General features: G+C 45.3%; 1 protein-coding gene across 1 annotated transcript in view; it reads left to right on the top strand.

Annotated features, from left to right (window-relative positions):
• EPHA5 (EPH receptor A5) overlaps positions 1-14,698 on the top strand; it is a gene marked incomplete at its 5' end in the record, with an annotated part of 51,006 nt that overhangs the window by 6,188 nt on the left and 30,120 nt on the right. Inside the window, 2 exons of the mRNA XM_008946031.1 lie at positions 1,066-1,168; positions 10,298-10,363. Of these exons, the coding sequence (XP_008944279.1) occupies positions 1,066-1,168; positions 10,298-10,363 (169 nt within the window). The remainder of the gene's footprint in view (positions 1-1,065; positions 1,169-10,297; positions 10,364-14,698) is intronic.

Here is a 14,698-nt window from a genome sequence, read left to right as displayed (position 1 = left end):
AAAGGCTTTTTCGGTGTGCAGTCGATCCCTGCTGCTCCCTGGAGTGTGTGGAGCTTCATCCAGGGCTGGCACAAGGGTAGGAGCTATAGGGTTTTTCCCCTGCACAGCAGCAGTGCCTATGCCAGGGAGCTGCTTTTGTGGTGAGGAAGATGGATTTGTACCCTGGGGTGGTTAAATATATGCAACTAAATGAGCTGGCAGTGGAGAGGACAAGGTGAGGAAGCTTTGGTTTCTACTTGGGGAACCCCATATTCAAATCCCTGAGGAGAGATGGCTCCTTCCCCTACAGGGCAAAGCAGATAAACAAAGCAAAAAAAGGTGTTATTTCCATTTTACAGGCTGCAGGAGTGTACTCACCTTCTCTTACTCAACCTGTGGCAGAACCCCACTCTCGAACAGCTTTCCTGACCTTTCTGCTGCCATCTTTTTCATAGGACTCACCTCCTGCCTTTTGGCAGGAGAACTTTGTACAAAGCATGGGCTGGGAGAGCTCTGCTTCCCTTTGCCAGTAGAAAAAAACAACCAGCTTATGCATCTTAGCAAATTCCTGTTATACAGAGGGCATCTTCTGGCCATGTGGTAGAGATGCCACAAGGAGTTAGGTTTTAGTCATTTATAGCTTCTTCAAGCACAGGTAATGCTGTTCATCTCAGAGACCTTCCTTATGTCTCTTAACAATAACATTCCATAAATGTTCTCTCTGCAAATTGGAACCTGTTGGGTTTTCATCTTTCATCTCTGATTTCTAATGCAGCTAACCCAGAAAGGCAAACTTGAGTTTGCAAACTCAAAGGCTTCATTCTGCAACACTTCGGTTTCTGAATTCAGCAATCAGACGCAATTTTGCTGTTTTTTTGGCTTGGTTTTGCATGTGTTTTTGGTTTCTTTCCACCCATTTCCTTTCCAAACTAGAAACAGACAGCAGAGGGGGAAAACACAAACTGTGAAAGAAGAAACGAACTGGTAAGGCTTGAAACCACACTGGCAGCTTCACTAGAAAGACTCATGTGAGTGCTGACTGTCATTTTAACTTTAATCTCCATTTTCTGTTTCTCATCTCAGCAGTAGCTGCATCCAGCGACCAGAGCCAGATTCCTATAATTGTTGTGTCTGTAACAGTGGGAGTCATTCTGCTGGCTGTTGTTATCGGTTTCCTTCTCAGCGGAAGGTAAGAGAAGAAGCTGTGTATTTATACTTCTCTGACTTCTGTAATAACTTTTATCTGACCAGCTGATTAGCACGATTTAGGTGAAAGCAGCATGTGAATGAAGATGTCGAGTCGCAGCGCTGTAGAACAGCACGAAGGTGGGCTGATTGATCTGTTTGGACAGGCAGGAAAGGCAAAGGCTCACTCACAGATGTAGTCTACTTCACAATGATTTTCATCTCTGCATAGGCTGACCCTGACTATTCGACCGGATCCTCACAGGAGTGTTTTCACGTTCCTTTGAAAATAAGCAGAACATGTTATTGCAGGTAAAATACCCTGAACCCCACATGTTTGCACTCAGTGCTCACAGTGGGCTTTGCACACAGGGGAAACTTGACTTCAGGAAAACACTTGAACAGGAGAAGAAACCCAACCGAGTGGTCAAACATGTCAAGCTTTGGTCAGGTCTGGATTTTGTTTTTCATGTGTAGGACACTAATGTGTTCCTAGCGTGTTACTAAATTTTACAGAGAGCTACCCCCACAGAGGGAGACACTCAGCTTCAAACCATCAAGAGATCCCACTGACTTCTCATGTGCTTAAACATAGGCAAGTAATGAAAGCCTGGGCTATACCATCTTTGACAGCTCTAATGGAAGCTGATGGCACTTGTTGGTGGACAAGAGATTGTGGTATAGGGAGAAAAATCTAGCTTGGATCAGGGTCTAAGACACTTTTTTCATATACTACATGTCTATTAGTATTTTTTTTTTTAATGGCAATAGTCAAATGATGCAACATCCTTTGTGCAAAACTATGTGAGGTGCATCTGTTGATAAGAGTGAACTTGTTTTCACTGTGAAGAAAACATTTATAGTTCTAAGGTACCCGTCAGCCCACTGCTGCTTTCACGATACAGGTCTGTTTTAGGCTCGGGTCTAGCAAGGTTGCTGTAAGTTACAGGATACTGTAATTGTTAAGAGTAGTTGTAAGATACTCACAGAGGAAACTGTGCTGATACTGAATATATTGGCTGAGGGTCTTATTTCCCAGAGGAGTCAGGGTATCAGTCTGTGAATGTGGCATGGTGAAATCCAGCCAGGCTAAGCAGCTCTGTCCCCAGGCATAGAGCATCCATGGAAGGACACAGTTATTTCTGGTCTTAAAAAGGTAAGTGTTCTGCCAGACTCCTCTCCACTCAAGGTCAGAGACTGACAGTCTCTTCCAGCTCAGCCTTCAAGCTCCTGTCATCTTCTGTGAGTGACTTGTTGGGCTTAAAAATAGGAAAGTAAACTCTCCTGTCTGCGTGAGAAGCATGCAGCAGCACGAGGGGGGTGAATGGCCACAAGCCATTCACACCAGCAGATACAGGAAAGCTGTAGCCAGAAGGACTTGGCTCTGAGCACTGTAGGCAGGAGTTCAAGTCTGTGCTTAAAGGCTGGAGGTTTTGAATCAAATCCCACCTCAGATAGAGCTGGGGGACGTGGAGCTTAGTCTCCCCCAGTCTGCATGCCTGCCTGTATCGGTGCGGGCAGGAGGATGCGCGTGGCCGCGGGGAAGCTGCACGTGTAGCCTGGCACCTCTGCGAGGAGGAATCAGAGTGGGCCTAAGTCGTAGGTGGAGGGGTGTATATCCCTCTGGGGCCATGAAGAATCACAACTGTGTGGCAGCCAGCAGCTCTTGCTCTTCCCACAGTTGCTGGAGAGTACTTGGGACCCTTTAAGGGAGGGCATGCCCTTGCAGGTCTTTTTGCTGCTACCCTCTCTGGTCCAAGCAAGCAGTTGCAAAGCCTGAGCCATTTGTGAGCAGTTCTTGCTCATTACGTCTTTCTGTCTTTTGTCCTAATGGACTTTCCAGGACTTGCTTCCTCTTGGCTCTTGATTTCTTGGCATGTCTATAAAACTTCCATCTTCTAAGGCAAAACCTTTGATGCTGCCTTAATCCTCTTACCTTGTACTCACACCTCTCTGGAGTCCCCAGGGCAGCTTCAGGTTCCCAGGAGCTTCTCTGTGGTGCCATGCTGGACCTATGGGAAGGAGCAGGCAAGCCGAGCTGAGCTCTTGGTCCACTTTTGTTTTTTCAACCCTTCCCCTAAACTGGGAAGAACCTAGTCCCTCAGCTGGAGGTGGTGGAGAAGTCTCCAGCGCCAAGGTTTGGTGGTCCATCATTAGAGAGCTGGCTTCAAAACCATAGAGTTTCTTGGCTGCTTTGAGTTCATGTGGATTTTAAAGCCTGTTTAGTATGCTGAGTGACTTGTGAGGACAGGAAAATAAACCCCAGAAGCCCAGAAAGCTGACAGCCAATTTGAAATTAAACAAAGCAAAACAAAAAAATTACTTGTTTGGAAGAAGCAGAGATGCCGCTGAAATGTGTCACTCATGCTGCTTTGCCTTCAATATGATTTTGAGACAGTTCATGGAATGACTCTTCTGCTGTGACACTGTGGGGACAATAAACACATTCCAAGTCATGGGATAATCCCTTTCTGAAGCTGTTAACCTGGTTCTGGAAGATGCTTTCCTGTGTCTTTTGAATGGTTATGTTGTTCCAGTGCCTGGTTCCAGGGGGTTAAATTATCTTTCCTAATTTTTTCCCATACTTGCGTTTGGAGAAACAGACATTTTGAACTCCAGGAGTTGCTCCAGCTGGAAATGCCATTGCTTTCTGTGCCAAGAAACGTGTGCAAAGCCTGAGCTCTGTCTTTTCTGTTGATGTAGGAGAGCAGGTACTGCCCAGCAGCAAAGCTGAGGAGAAAAACCCTCTTACTCTGCAGCACTGAGGGCATAGCCTGGGCAGCTCCTGCGAACAGGTTTCTTGTTGCTGGCTCTCTGCTGCTCCCAGGCTCCCTGGGGGGCCCTGGGCACCTCAAAATTAGGATATTCCTCCCTAGGATGCCATCTCTTTGTGCTTGTCCTCCAAGTGCCAGGCTGAAGCAAGCAGGAGCTTGAGAGCAGTCCCACAGTGAAGGAAGGGAAATCCTCCTGCTCCCAGCAGGTTGGAAGGTAGGTCCAAGCTGTAGGACTGGGGATTTTGCTGGGCTCTGCAGGCCTTTTATTTTCCACTAGGGCCCCGGACGCAGAAGCTTCCACACCTCTTCCCCCTTTTATGCTTTCAAGTGTTATCTGCAGTTTTCTTTTTGACAAAGGTAAGTAACAGCTTGGCATTTCCCGTTGGCAGCTGGCCCTAAACCAAAGGTCAGCTGAACAGTAGGCACGGTGGCATTTCCACATGCCAGCGTCCATCTGTGGAAACACGCTTTATGTCTGAAGCCGGAGGTTCCTAGGAATTTGAAAATAAATGTGCTTTGCCCTAAACAATTAAGCTGCATTTCAAAGCTGATGTACTTGCAGATGCTCCAGAAAACTCTTCCTGTAAGTAATGCGTCCTCTGACCAAGGTCATAAATGCCAAGCAAAATAGCTGATCACTTTTTTAAGTTATCTTGCTCTTTGCATCAAGGACATATTAATAATATAATGATCGGGAATACAAATCAAAGAGATTCACTAAATCAGACTGTAGTTGTCTCAGCAAAAGAAGAGAAGTGGATTGAAAATCTATTATTAAACCAGCTACAAGCATTGAATTAAAGAACACGGAGTTGTTATTATCTTTGTTTTGTTAGGATTATGTGTTCTTCTTGAAAGCGCAATGCATTTTACAGATAGGGCAAGGCTATAAATTTGGCTTTCCTAGCAATGCTTGAATTAGACACCACTTGGCATTGTTGTTCCTGCTTGAAGTATCTATTAATCCAAAATCATTACAGGCTTTTGTTTTACAGTCTGTGTCAGACAATGCCTGTCACGGAGATCTTTGCACTCCGTCTTCCAAGGAGCAATAAGGTGCCACAGTCATCGTGGTGTCACCAGCCCCTTTCTTCTTACAGACTGAGCTAGAAAGCCAGGTTTCCATCAGTCTGGAAAGGAGACCCACTGCTCCACAGCAGTTCCCCCTCTTTTATCCTCAAGCCCTGTTTGCAAACCTGACAGGGTCTTAGGGTGAGTGTTAAGCCACTGTAGGTCACTCCAGTTCCCCAAGCATTTGAGCTTTGTAGCACTAAACAAAGGCATGGGTTTTACAGGGTAAAAAGGGGACACTATTAGGTCAATGCTGTGCATGTTTACAAAAGCTGCTCAAAATAACTAAGAAGAGTACTGTGCATCTGCATTTATACCCATTATGGATGACCTTTCCATCTCAAGTGATCTTCCAAAGAACTGAAGGGAGCTTTTTATAGAATTTGAGGGAAAAAAAATAGATTTGAAGCAGCAAAAAACTGCCCCTCGCCCTGTGTTGTGCATATATAGAAAGTCTCTTTCTGGCAAGGAAGTAGCCTTCAAAAGACAAAGCAAAGACATATCTTGCCACCTGAGCATTGGCAATTAGAGGCTTCTGCACTAGAGTATTCATCCCTGACCTTAGCTGATTTAGACTTTTAAATATCAGCCCCTGTGGTGGCAGAGTGCTACTTTCTGGACACAAATATATGCATCTTGTTAAAAAGTGACTTTCAGAGAGTAGAGAGGATGAAAGAACTGTGGTGTATATCCTAGGTCCTGAGCCAGCGTTTGCAACCTTCCATGATCTGGAAGGTTACAATGGATGAATTTTTCCACAACCCCTCCCCATCCTATTTTCCAAGATGTGTCAGGGCTTAAAATAGTTTGCTTTTTCAATATTTCCCGTAGGAAACGGGAGACAGTTTGTAGATAATGTTTTTCATAGAGAGAATTTTTCCAGCATGAGTCACAATTTTTGTTAGTTGTTACTTTTTAAAGGATTTTTATCTCTACATTTTTGCCTGCTCTTCCTTCTTCCTACAGGACATTGTCTTCCATGATTTATAACCACTCTGTAATGCTGCCTACTGCCAAATATTGTTCACGATTCACCTGACCGGAGGAAGGGCTTTGCTGGAGTAGCCCTTGGTCTGCCAAGACAAAATTCCCATCCACAAAGAGCAGGCAGGGTCTGGTCCTGCTTCTGTTTGGGTCAAGGTTTTTATGACCTCTGTCATGTTAACAGCCTCTTTGTTCTTTGGCAGTTTGTTTTCCCAGAGAGGAGCGTTAGCAGCTTTGGTATACAGGATTCCTCTCTGAAAAAAACGTGCTCCAGTCTAGCCTTCTGCACAGGGTGATGCCTTCAGAGGGCCAGTATGGAAACTTTTTTTCTTCTTTAATTCTAAACACTTTTTGGCTTAATGCTTCTGTGCAAACACACCAGGCTCCACAAACCAGTCTGAGCTGCTGCAGTTTCAAGGAGGGTTTAGGGACCTAGGCTCATCTGCCTTCAGATGACTTCAGCCCAGACAGGAGGTGAGAGTTGACCCAATCTGTAATTAAGCTCCAAGCCCATGGGGCATTGCCCTTGAAAGCATCATTTCTGAGTTATTCTGGCAGCAGCCAAGGGGATGGGGCAGGAGGAATATCATGAACAGATAAGCAGCTGGTGAAAGCTTTGTCTGAGCAGGGGAAATGTGGGAGAGTACAGCAGTCAGTGGCAAACATTCCTCACCTTCATTCAGATGATGCATTTGATGGCATAGTGCAAGTCCTGTTTCTACTCCAAGACGGGAACTGGATTGCCCTTCAAGCTGAAAATGGAGCGTGACTTCAGTAGTGGCAGCTCCAGTCTCCTTCTGATCACTGATGAAAGCCCATGCATACGTAGTGTTTTAAAGTAGAGTCTTACAGTGTCTCCTCTTGGCTGTGGAGTGAGTAGAGGATGAAGAATAAAATCAGACTGTCATCCCCTCTGCAGTTCTGAAATGTGGATGGTTCACCTTGCTTTGGATGCTAGAAATAGGAAGCGTGACCTCTCCTGGGGACAAACCATGCTGAGGCACTTGGCCTCTTAACTAGAAACAAAGGTTATCCATACTTTCTTATGGCTTAGACATAGCAAAGCCAGAGATCTTTCCAAGTGGAGTTCCTTTCCCTGGAAGCATTACTGTCTTTCCCCACAGTGATTGCATAGATACTGTCTGCTCCGGCTTCTGCTTTCTCAGTTATTCTCAAGCAGCACAGAGCTGTGCTTTAAAGTGTGACCTAGGTATAGCTCAGCGGGAAGAGGAGGTGACTCCTTAAACTTTCATATAGTTCTGGGCAAAGAAGAAATATATTTCTAGCATCTCACAGTGTGTAATGTTGCTTCTCTGATGCCTGAAGCAAGCATGTTGACTTGTGAGGTGCTAGGTGTGGTGCTGGCTTCCTGACCTGGAGATGCAGGAAACAGTCATTGCCATCGCTCAGGGCCGTGTGAAGGGTTAGAGAAATCTTCCCAGGCACCCTTTAAGTACTTCAGTCTGTAATTGCAAGCCTCTGAAGACCATCCCATGCTCACTAAAAGCAACAAATGAGGCTTTCATTTATCATGACTTGAAATCTTCAACTTATACTTCTTAAAAGCCACAGCTACATATGGCAGAGCCTCTCTGAGACCTACCTAGTCACTAGAATAGCGTTTAATTCTGAATGCTCTCTAGGTTGTCTGCAGACTTGTGGTAAATTAATTACATTGTTTGCAGGCACAGTTTTTGGGACTCACCATATATACACGTTACATTAACAAAGCATATAGCCCAGGGTTTGAAATGGTGCCAGGGGTGTTGATAAGTCCTCCTACCAGAGGTTTATTAAAGTTTGTTCACTGGACAGTTTGGTTTGCAAATCACATGGGCATTGCAGGGGTCACCTTTGCTAGGAAGGAATGTTGGCTTTGTGTGCCTGAGATGACCAAAAGCAGCAGAGTTGGTCTAGCCAAGAAGCCAGGCAGTGCCAGCAGGCTACAGAGGTCCAGGAGGTGCTGGTGCAGCAACAGGCTCCTCTGCATTGCCTCTGGCCATCTACAGTCGTTTCCTTGAAGCCAGGACTCAAAGCAGAACTCACACTTTGTTTCAGGCCAGCTTGGCTTTTGGAGATGGAGCTGCCTCAGTGCCTCATTCTTTCCCAGCAAAGGGGATTGAACACTGCAGGTGTTTTCTCAGTAACCTTCAGTTATGTGGATGTGTCACCTCTTATTCTGCAGGAGGTCAGATGGACTCCTGACTGCCTGCTGAAGCCAGGGGTAGCCCCCACAAACTCTCCTCATAGTCTTGCTGGTTGATTCAGTGAGGCTGTAGGAGACTTTGCAGAAAATTTTTGTGTATACAGTGCTCTGTTCAACTCTGACTGCTCCCTGATACAGGTCAGCACACTGACAAAAGATCTTGAAACCCCAGAGAGGTCCAGGCACATTTCATTGAGTGGCTTATCCTGCCACAGCATTTGATCTCTTCTGGAAAGCATTTGCTTTCAGCTAAGTTTCTAGACTGAAAAAGCCCTGCATGGAGCAAGGAGACAGGGGAGCTCTGCTCTTCCTAGAAGCCTTTAGCACCCAAATGCAGTGGCCATGAGGGCACAGAAGGTTTGCTGGAGTTTGATATTCAGTTTTATTTGCCTCAGGACTTTTATATTCTGAAGCTTATATGCCACATCAAGCCATCCTTTTAACACAAGCAATAATTAATTTTCCTTTACATTTCCCCCAGTGTTACACCTCCGGGTATTTTGACCCTAAGTGCACAGCATTATGCGATGTGTGCAGGAGCAGGGCTGCATTGAGGCATATTGCCCTTCCACTTGAGCATTTCTTACTCCACATGAAAGGGAGCAAGTGACATCTGAAGACCTCTGCATTCAGTGCAGGGATCTGATTTTTGTCTCGGAGCAGCCCAGTTGCTGATGAAGTGCTCAAAGAGTTTTCTTTGCTTAAGGAAACAGTGAGCTCTTTTCATTTTAAAGGAGTGGTTGCTTTTCAGGTTAATTGAACTGTTGTTTCAGAAACCTTGACTTTGCATGCTGAGCAGTGTTGGAAGGTCTGGTGGCAGCAACTGTTATAAAATGCCTGGGGAGAAAAGGCCTCTGAGCTAAAATGTAAGCTAAGTTGTCACAGCCACAGTCATCTTCTGCAGGCGTAACAGTTTCCTGCGCTCAAATCCTGCGAGGTTAAACCCAGAAAATGGCAAAATTGACTCAAAATATATAATGCTTGCATTTCCTCTGTGTGCTTGTGGGTTTTGGATCTCTGGTGTTAACTTGGATCAGTGGAGAGGTTTAGTGATGGCTGAGCTGCTCCCATATTAATATGCCTGTACAAGCTGGGACATTATGAAAATACAAATATTGTCAATTACAGTAAAAAAATATTGGCATCACTGTTTAGAAAACATTAGTTGTTTTGCTGATGCAAAAGGAGCTTAAAGAGACATTCTTCACCAGTTCTAATTTAAGTAAGCACATAATCCAGTATATAATTCTGTAAATCATTGCATGCCTGAAGTTATTTTGCCTCATAATTCAAGGCAGTACAGTTGCAGAATGTTAATTTTGTGTAAATAGGTTATTTTAATGTGTTCAGGCATTTTAAGTTATACTTGATAAAAATCTGATGGGCACAATTTTTTTTCAAGAATGACACGTCATGATGATTTGAGGAGAAATGATGAGTGAGATCTTCAGCTGACTTGAATCGGAGTGTGTCTGCACCCTTGGGCTCCTGCTTGTGTATCGTACTGAAGTTCCTCCTGTTGTTTCTTCTGCCCTGTGTTCTTTTTCAGGATGATTTACCTTAACAGATTGGGTAACAGGAAGATTGTCCACTCAAGTTCTTTGGCAAGGGCAAAGGGCAGTTACTGAGGTGCAGCGAGCCTCAGGTGATGGACTGATAACCAGGCGAACCCATAATCTGATCAGACTAGAGTAGTGGCTCAGCAGCCTTCAAAAGCAAGCTGTGCCCGCACACATCAGGTCCTGCTTCTGCAGATACTTAACACACCTGCAAAGCTTCACTGGTGCAAGGAGGCCCAGAAGGGGCTGTGTGAGTTGAGCGTGTGCCTAAGGGCCTGCAAAAGCAGGGCTCACATCCATCCCGTGCTTTTTTATTTAAAGAAAATTGTAACTGTATAATTGTAACCAATCTATACGCTCTCCCCAAGGAGCTTTCCTCCAGTGGTAGCACTTGTCATGAAATTCTTGCAGCCCAGGGTGTACAGATAATAATTGCAATAAGGAAGAAGAAGCGCGTGTAAAAATGTTGCGAATGTATTTGCACCTTGCCAGGGCGGTGGGATTTTTCCTTATCCTGGGCCTTTTTGTTTGCTTTTCAGTTGCTGCGATCATGGCTGTGGGTGGGCTTCTTCTCTGCGTGCTGTTGCCTATCCGAGCCTAACATGGTCAGTGTTCCCACCTGTGCTGGCTCCTATTTTGTGTCCTCCCTCCATGTTTTCTCTGCACAGCCTGCCTCTCCCTCCCTTTTTTGTACTGGCCTGGAAATTGCTTTCTCATCCGATCTCTGCACCCGGCTTGTCTATCTCAACAATGGGAAGTAGTGTGACCCAAAGCAGAGTGTGTCTCCAGCAGGAGCAGGGGCCCCAGGGGAAGCAAACCTGACACCTTATGCCAAGATTGATCCAGACACCGCACCAGCAATGTTATGTGTCATACTAAAACATCACATGTGCTGCACACTTCATCAGATTCTGCTCCTTGTCAACAAAATAGGCCAGGAGAGGTAATTTGCCCCCAGAAAGGAGGTGTGGGGGGCAGGGAGGAGTGAAAAGGTATTTAATGGCATGTAATGTGCATGGCAGTGAAACGAAACCGTGTGTCCTCAACATAGATGTCAATTTATGACATAGGCAGCAATGGCGTGGTGCTGTTTGCCAACGATATGCTCCAGCAGCGTTGGACATATCTCTGCAGGTGTCGAGAGCTGCGTGTCCGTGCTGCATGCTGCCCCCTTCTACCACCATCCAGGCTGCCAGTTTCTGGACTCTGGTATTCCCCGGTCCTTTCTAACTAATCAAAGGAAGGGTCATTTTCATTCCTGTTGGTTTGACTGGGCCTGAGTTGAGTTCCTCCCCAAAGGAAATGTTTTAGGTTTCTGAATTGGCTTTAATCCATGGACCTAATCCATTCAATTTAGTTAACATGGATCTAATCCATTAGATCCATGGATTTAATCTGGGATCCAGGCAGAGATCATCTCAGGTTCTGAGGAGACTCATGAAATCGCCATCCCCATCAGATAGCTGCTTGAGACCATAGGAGCACTGAGATGTCCCACATGCATTGTTAAACTGGGAAGGTTTTGCAGCATAGCTGCGTGAGAGGTGTGAAACTCTTCTGCTGTGTTTGGTGGCTGTTGAGGCTTTGCATGTTGGTAGCTGGGTCATGGTGTAGTCCCTGGTTGTGGGGCGCAGCCATCACCAAAGTGGACCAATTTTGTGTCCTCTAGTCCCGTGTTTTGACTCTCCAGGGAGGAGTGTGCAAATGCAAATCCCAAATGCCCTAAAGCAGAAAGCTTCCTGTTGGAACATTTTAAGTTGGTTCTCATGACTTCTGAGTGCTTAAGAGCAGCATTAGCAAGCAAGGCTGCTCAGCATAAAGTGTTTGGCTGCAAAGTGTTCTCCTGGTACGTGTGGTCGTTCCAGTGAGCGATTGGTTTGGCAAAGACTATGCTAAGGAAAACCTCCTGGTACTTATGTTTTCTGTTGTGCCTGTGCCACCAGTGCACAAGCAGTCCTGTGCTGGGAGTCATGCTTCAAATGTCCTCAGCAAGGCCCACAACCAGAGAGTGGCAGCAATGGAAAAATACCTCTCAGAAGAGACCAGGAATGCACTGGATGGCTGCAAAGGAGAGAGATGCATAGGGAAGACTTGGCTGACCTGGAAAACACCCTCTGCAAGTTTCCTCCTAAGTCGCAGAGAGACTAACGTGGCAGAAAACTGAGAGGGGGAGATGGGAAAAATGACTTCAAGGCATGGATGCCATCAGCTGTGCTATGGGAAGGCATGACAACCACTTTAGAGAGATTTATGGAGATCACTTCAGAGAGAGCTTCCTGCAAGAGGGGAAAACAGTATCTTGTTTAAATTACTTTTAATTGTTCTTGTCGTGGTTTAGGAAGGCAGGGAGCCATTCAGTGCAAAACCAGGGAAAGACTAGAGGCTAAAAATACCAGCACTGGAACTGTGAAACTTCCTTTGGAAGGCATCCAAGTTAATCAGAGGTCAAGGGCAGGATTGCACCTTGTAGAAGGGGACAGCAAGCGGTTGGGAAAGCAGCTAAAAAGATGGTGAGCCTGCAGCCCTTAGGAAGGGAATCTGACATGGCTCCTCTTGGACCAGTTGTCTAGTGTATCTTTGAACTGAGATGAAGGCCTTACTTTGTCATTTCAAGACCTTTTATTGTTCCTCTCATCCCGGTCTCCAAATTATAGGACTTCAAGAGTAGATAGAGGAGTTAACAAGTCAGATTCCCAGCCTGCATGGGTTGCCTCCAGTTACTCCAGATGAAAGTTTGGTCCAGTGCAATGGAAGTAACTCATTATAGATGTCAAAAAAAGCAGGAGGAAAGTCAACAGAAAAATGGGAAACAAATTCCAACATAAAAGCTGTATATTTGTCTGCAGTACCTTGAGTATTCCCTGGTTTTGTGATACTGAATATATTCTGGGATTGCAAGCAGCAAAGGCAAATGCTGAACATGGCCCAGCAAGGGTAGAGGTAGAGTTTTGCCTCTGGCTCTCAGTATCAGTGTTGTTTATCCTGTATAAAGCTGTTTGCTGAACAAGTTATTGTCTCTACACATGAGCTGAGGCGACAGGATCTTGGCCAGATGGACGGATCCATGTGCGTTTGTTCCTCTGGGTGGAATATGGTCCTGCTCTGAAACACGTATGCAGCCTTATTGCTTTAACATCTTGGAATAAATAGTCTGAAATGAGCTGCAGCTCCTTGTAAACAACCACCTTGCAGTCCTCGCAAACCTCCTGTAAAATGACAGCTCGAGATGGGTTGGATGCATTCCTCGAAGTTGATTTATTGTAAAAGAATTGCTTCTGAGTGAAGATCTCACCTCTGAAAAGCAAGTGGTGTTTTGTCTCTCTTTCAGAAAAGCGCAGGGTTCATTTATCTCATATTTAAGAGACTAAATACAGGTATAAATCTCTGCAGGACTGGGACAGGAGTCTGCATGCTGCTTCAGGGCACAAGCCATTCCATAGCATTGGCTGCACCTAGCACAGTGAGGTCCCTTTCCTCACTGCAGGGTACCTAAATGCTGGCCCCATGTGCGTTTCCAGTCACACCTTGGTTGTGTACTGAAATGCTTTGGCCTATGACTATGAAAACAGCATATAAAGATGCTCCCACGTTGCTGCCTGGGCCTTAGGTGTCCAAGGTGCAGCCCCACGGTCCCCTGACTATGTCCTGCCTGGGCTTTGACCACAGTGGTGGCCCCGGCTACAGAGATGGACACTCCTTCCCTTGGGCATTCGGTGGTTTTGGGGAATGCCTTGGGCACTACCCAAGAACGACACCCCAATGCACAGGGTCAGAAGCACCAGGGAGAACAAGTATCTTTCTGCCTTGTTTCTTGAAGGATTTTTCTCTGTGAATTGGTTCCTGCCATGCAGGGCAGTGGGTGTTGGTTTCCCAGCTGGATTCTTCATCTTTCTACCTGTCCGTTTTATATTTCATAAACCTATATAGGGATCATTTTACAACTTCACTTTTATAATCTGCCCTATAAATATTTTATGAGCTGCCTGCCAATCTGCGAGTAGTTTTTAAATAAGACATGATGCCTTAAGAATATTTAAAGTCTTGCTTTTTTTTTTTTTGTCTGATACTTCTATTGAAAAACACAGAGCTATGCAAGGAAGACATCTGCTTTCTAGATACAGAAACTGGGACAAATCCACAATAGGAGTAAATGAGTTGAGATTCAGGTGTAGTGCTGAATCACATTAACTCTTTGGCCAAGTATCTCCAGCTCAGTGGGAGATGAAGCAAGCATCAGGGTCTTTATGCTGCTGCTGTATGTGATATAGAAAAGTATATAGGAAATCTATGTTTTGTACAATGACAATAAACCAGAGAATGAATTATCCATCAGGAGGCTTTTGACTTGCAGCTTTGCCAATAAATATTAAGAACAAATGCACATGCAGAAATGGATTATTTCACAAACAAATGGGAGGGTTTTCTTCACCCAAAATATATTGCAAAGCCACAATATTTTCATACTATTATCCACTAGTTAGATTCACATAGTGAATCAGAAATGTTAACCTGAAATAGCAGATTTTTATGGGATTTAGTTGAGGAAGAAAGGAGAAAAAAACCTGCTTGTGTGTGTTATTTAAAGCATCTGTAGGTCAAAAGAAGAAGTTCAGTTTAGCCGCAATCAGTGTGTACATGGCTTGTTCCTCTAGGTAGCCCAAGAAAGTGAGCGTGTGAAGGGCACAAGTGATTGCAGCAGGCAGGTTTTGCAGCAGGCTTTGTTAGTGACACCCAACTGTTGCTTGACAGTCACAGTCCACTACCTGCCATTTCACTTGGGCGTGTCTTGTTGAGGCTTGTTTAACAATGCTGTGGGGGTCCCAGACCTTGATTTCCTATGCTAATGTGATGTGCTGCTGTATGAGTTACCCAGCTTGAGGGAGGAGGTCATCTGGAGCCTACTGGTTTGTACTGGCCCTTTTGAGTGTGCCCCTGGGCAG

Source organism: Merops nubicus, unplaced genomic scaffold (genome assembly GCF_000691845.1).
Source record: "Merops nubicus isolate BGI_N331 unplaced genomic scaffold, ASM69184v1 scaffold16198, whole genome shotgun sequence".
NCBI lineage: Eukaryota > Metazoa > Chordata > Aves > Coraciiformes > Meropidae > Merops > Merops nubicus.
This window is presented reverse-complemented; position numbering and strand designations above follow the sequence as displayed.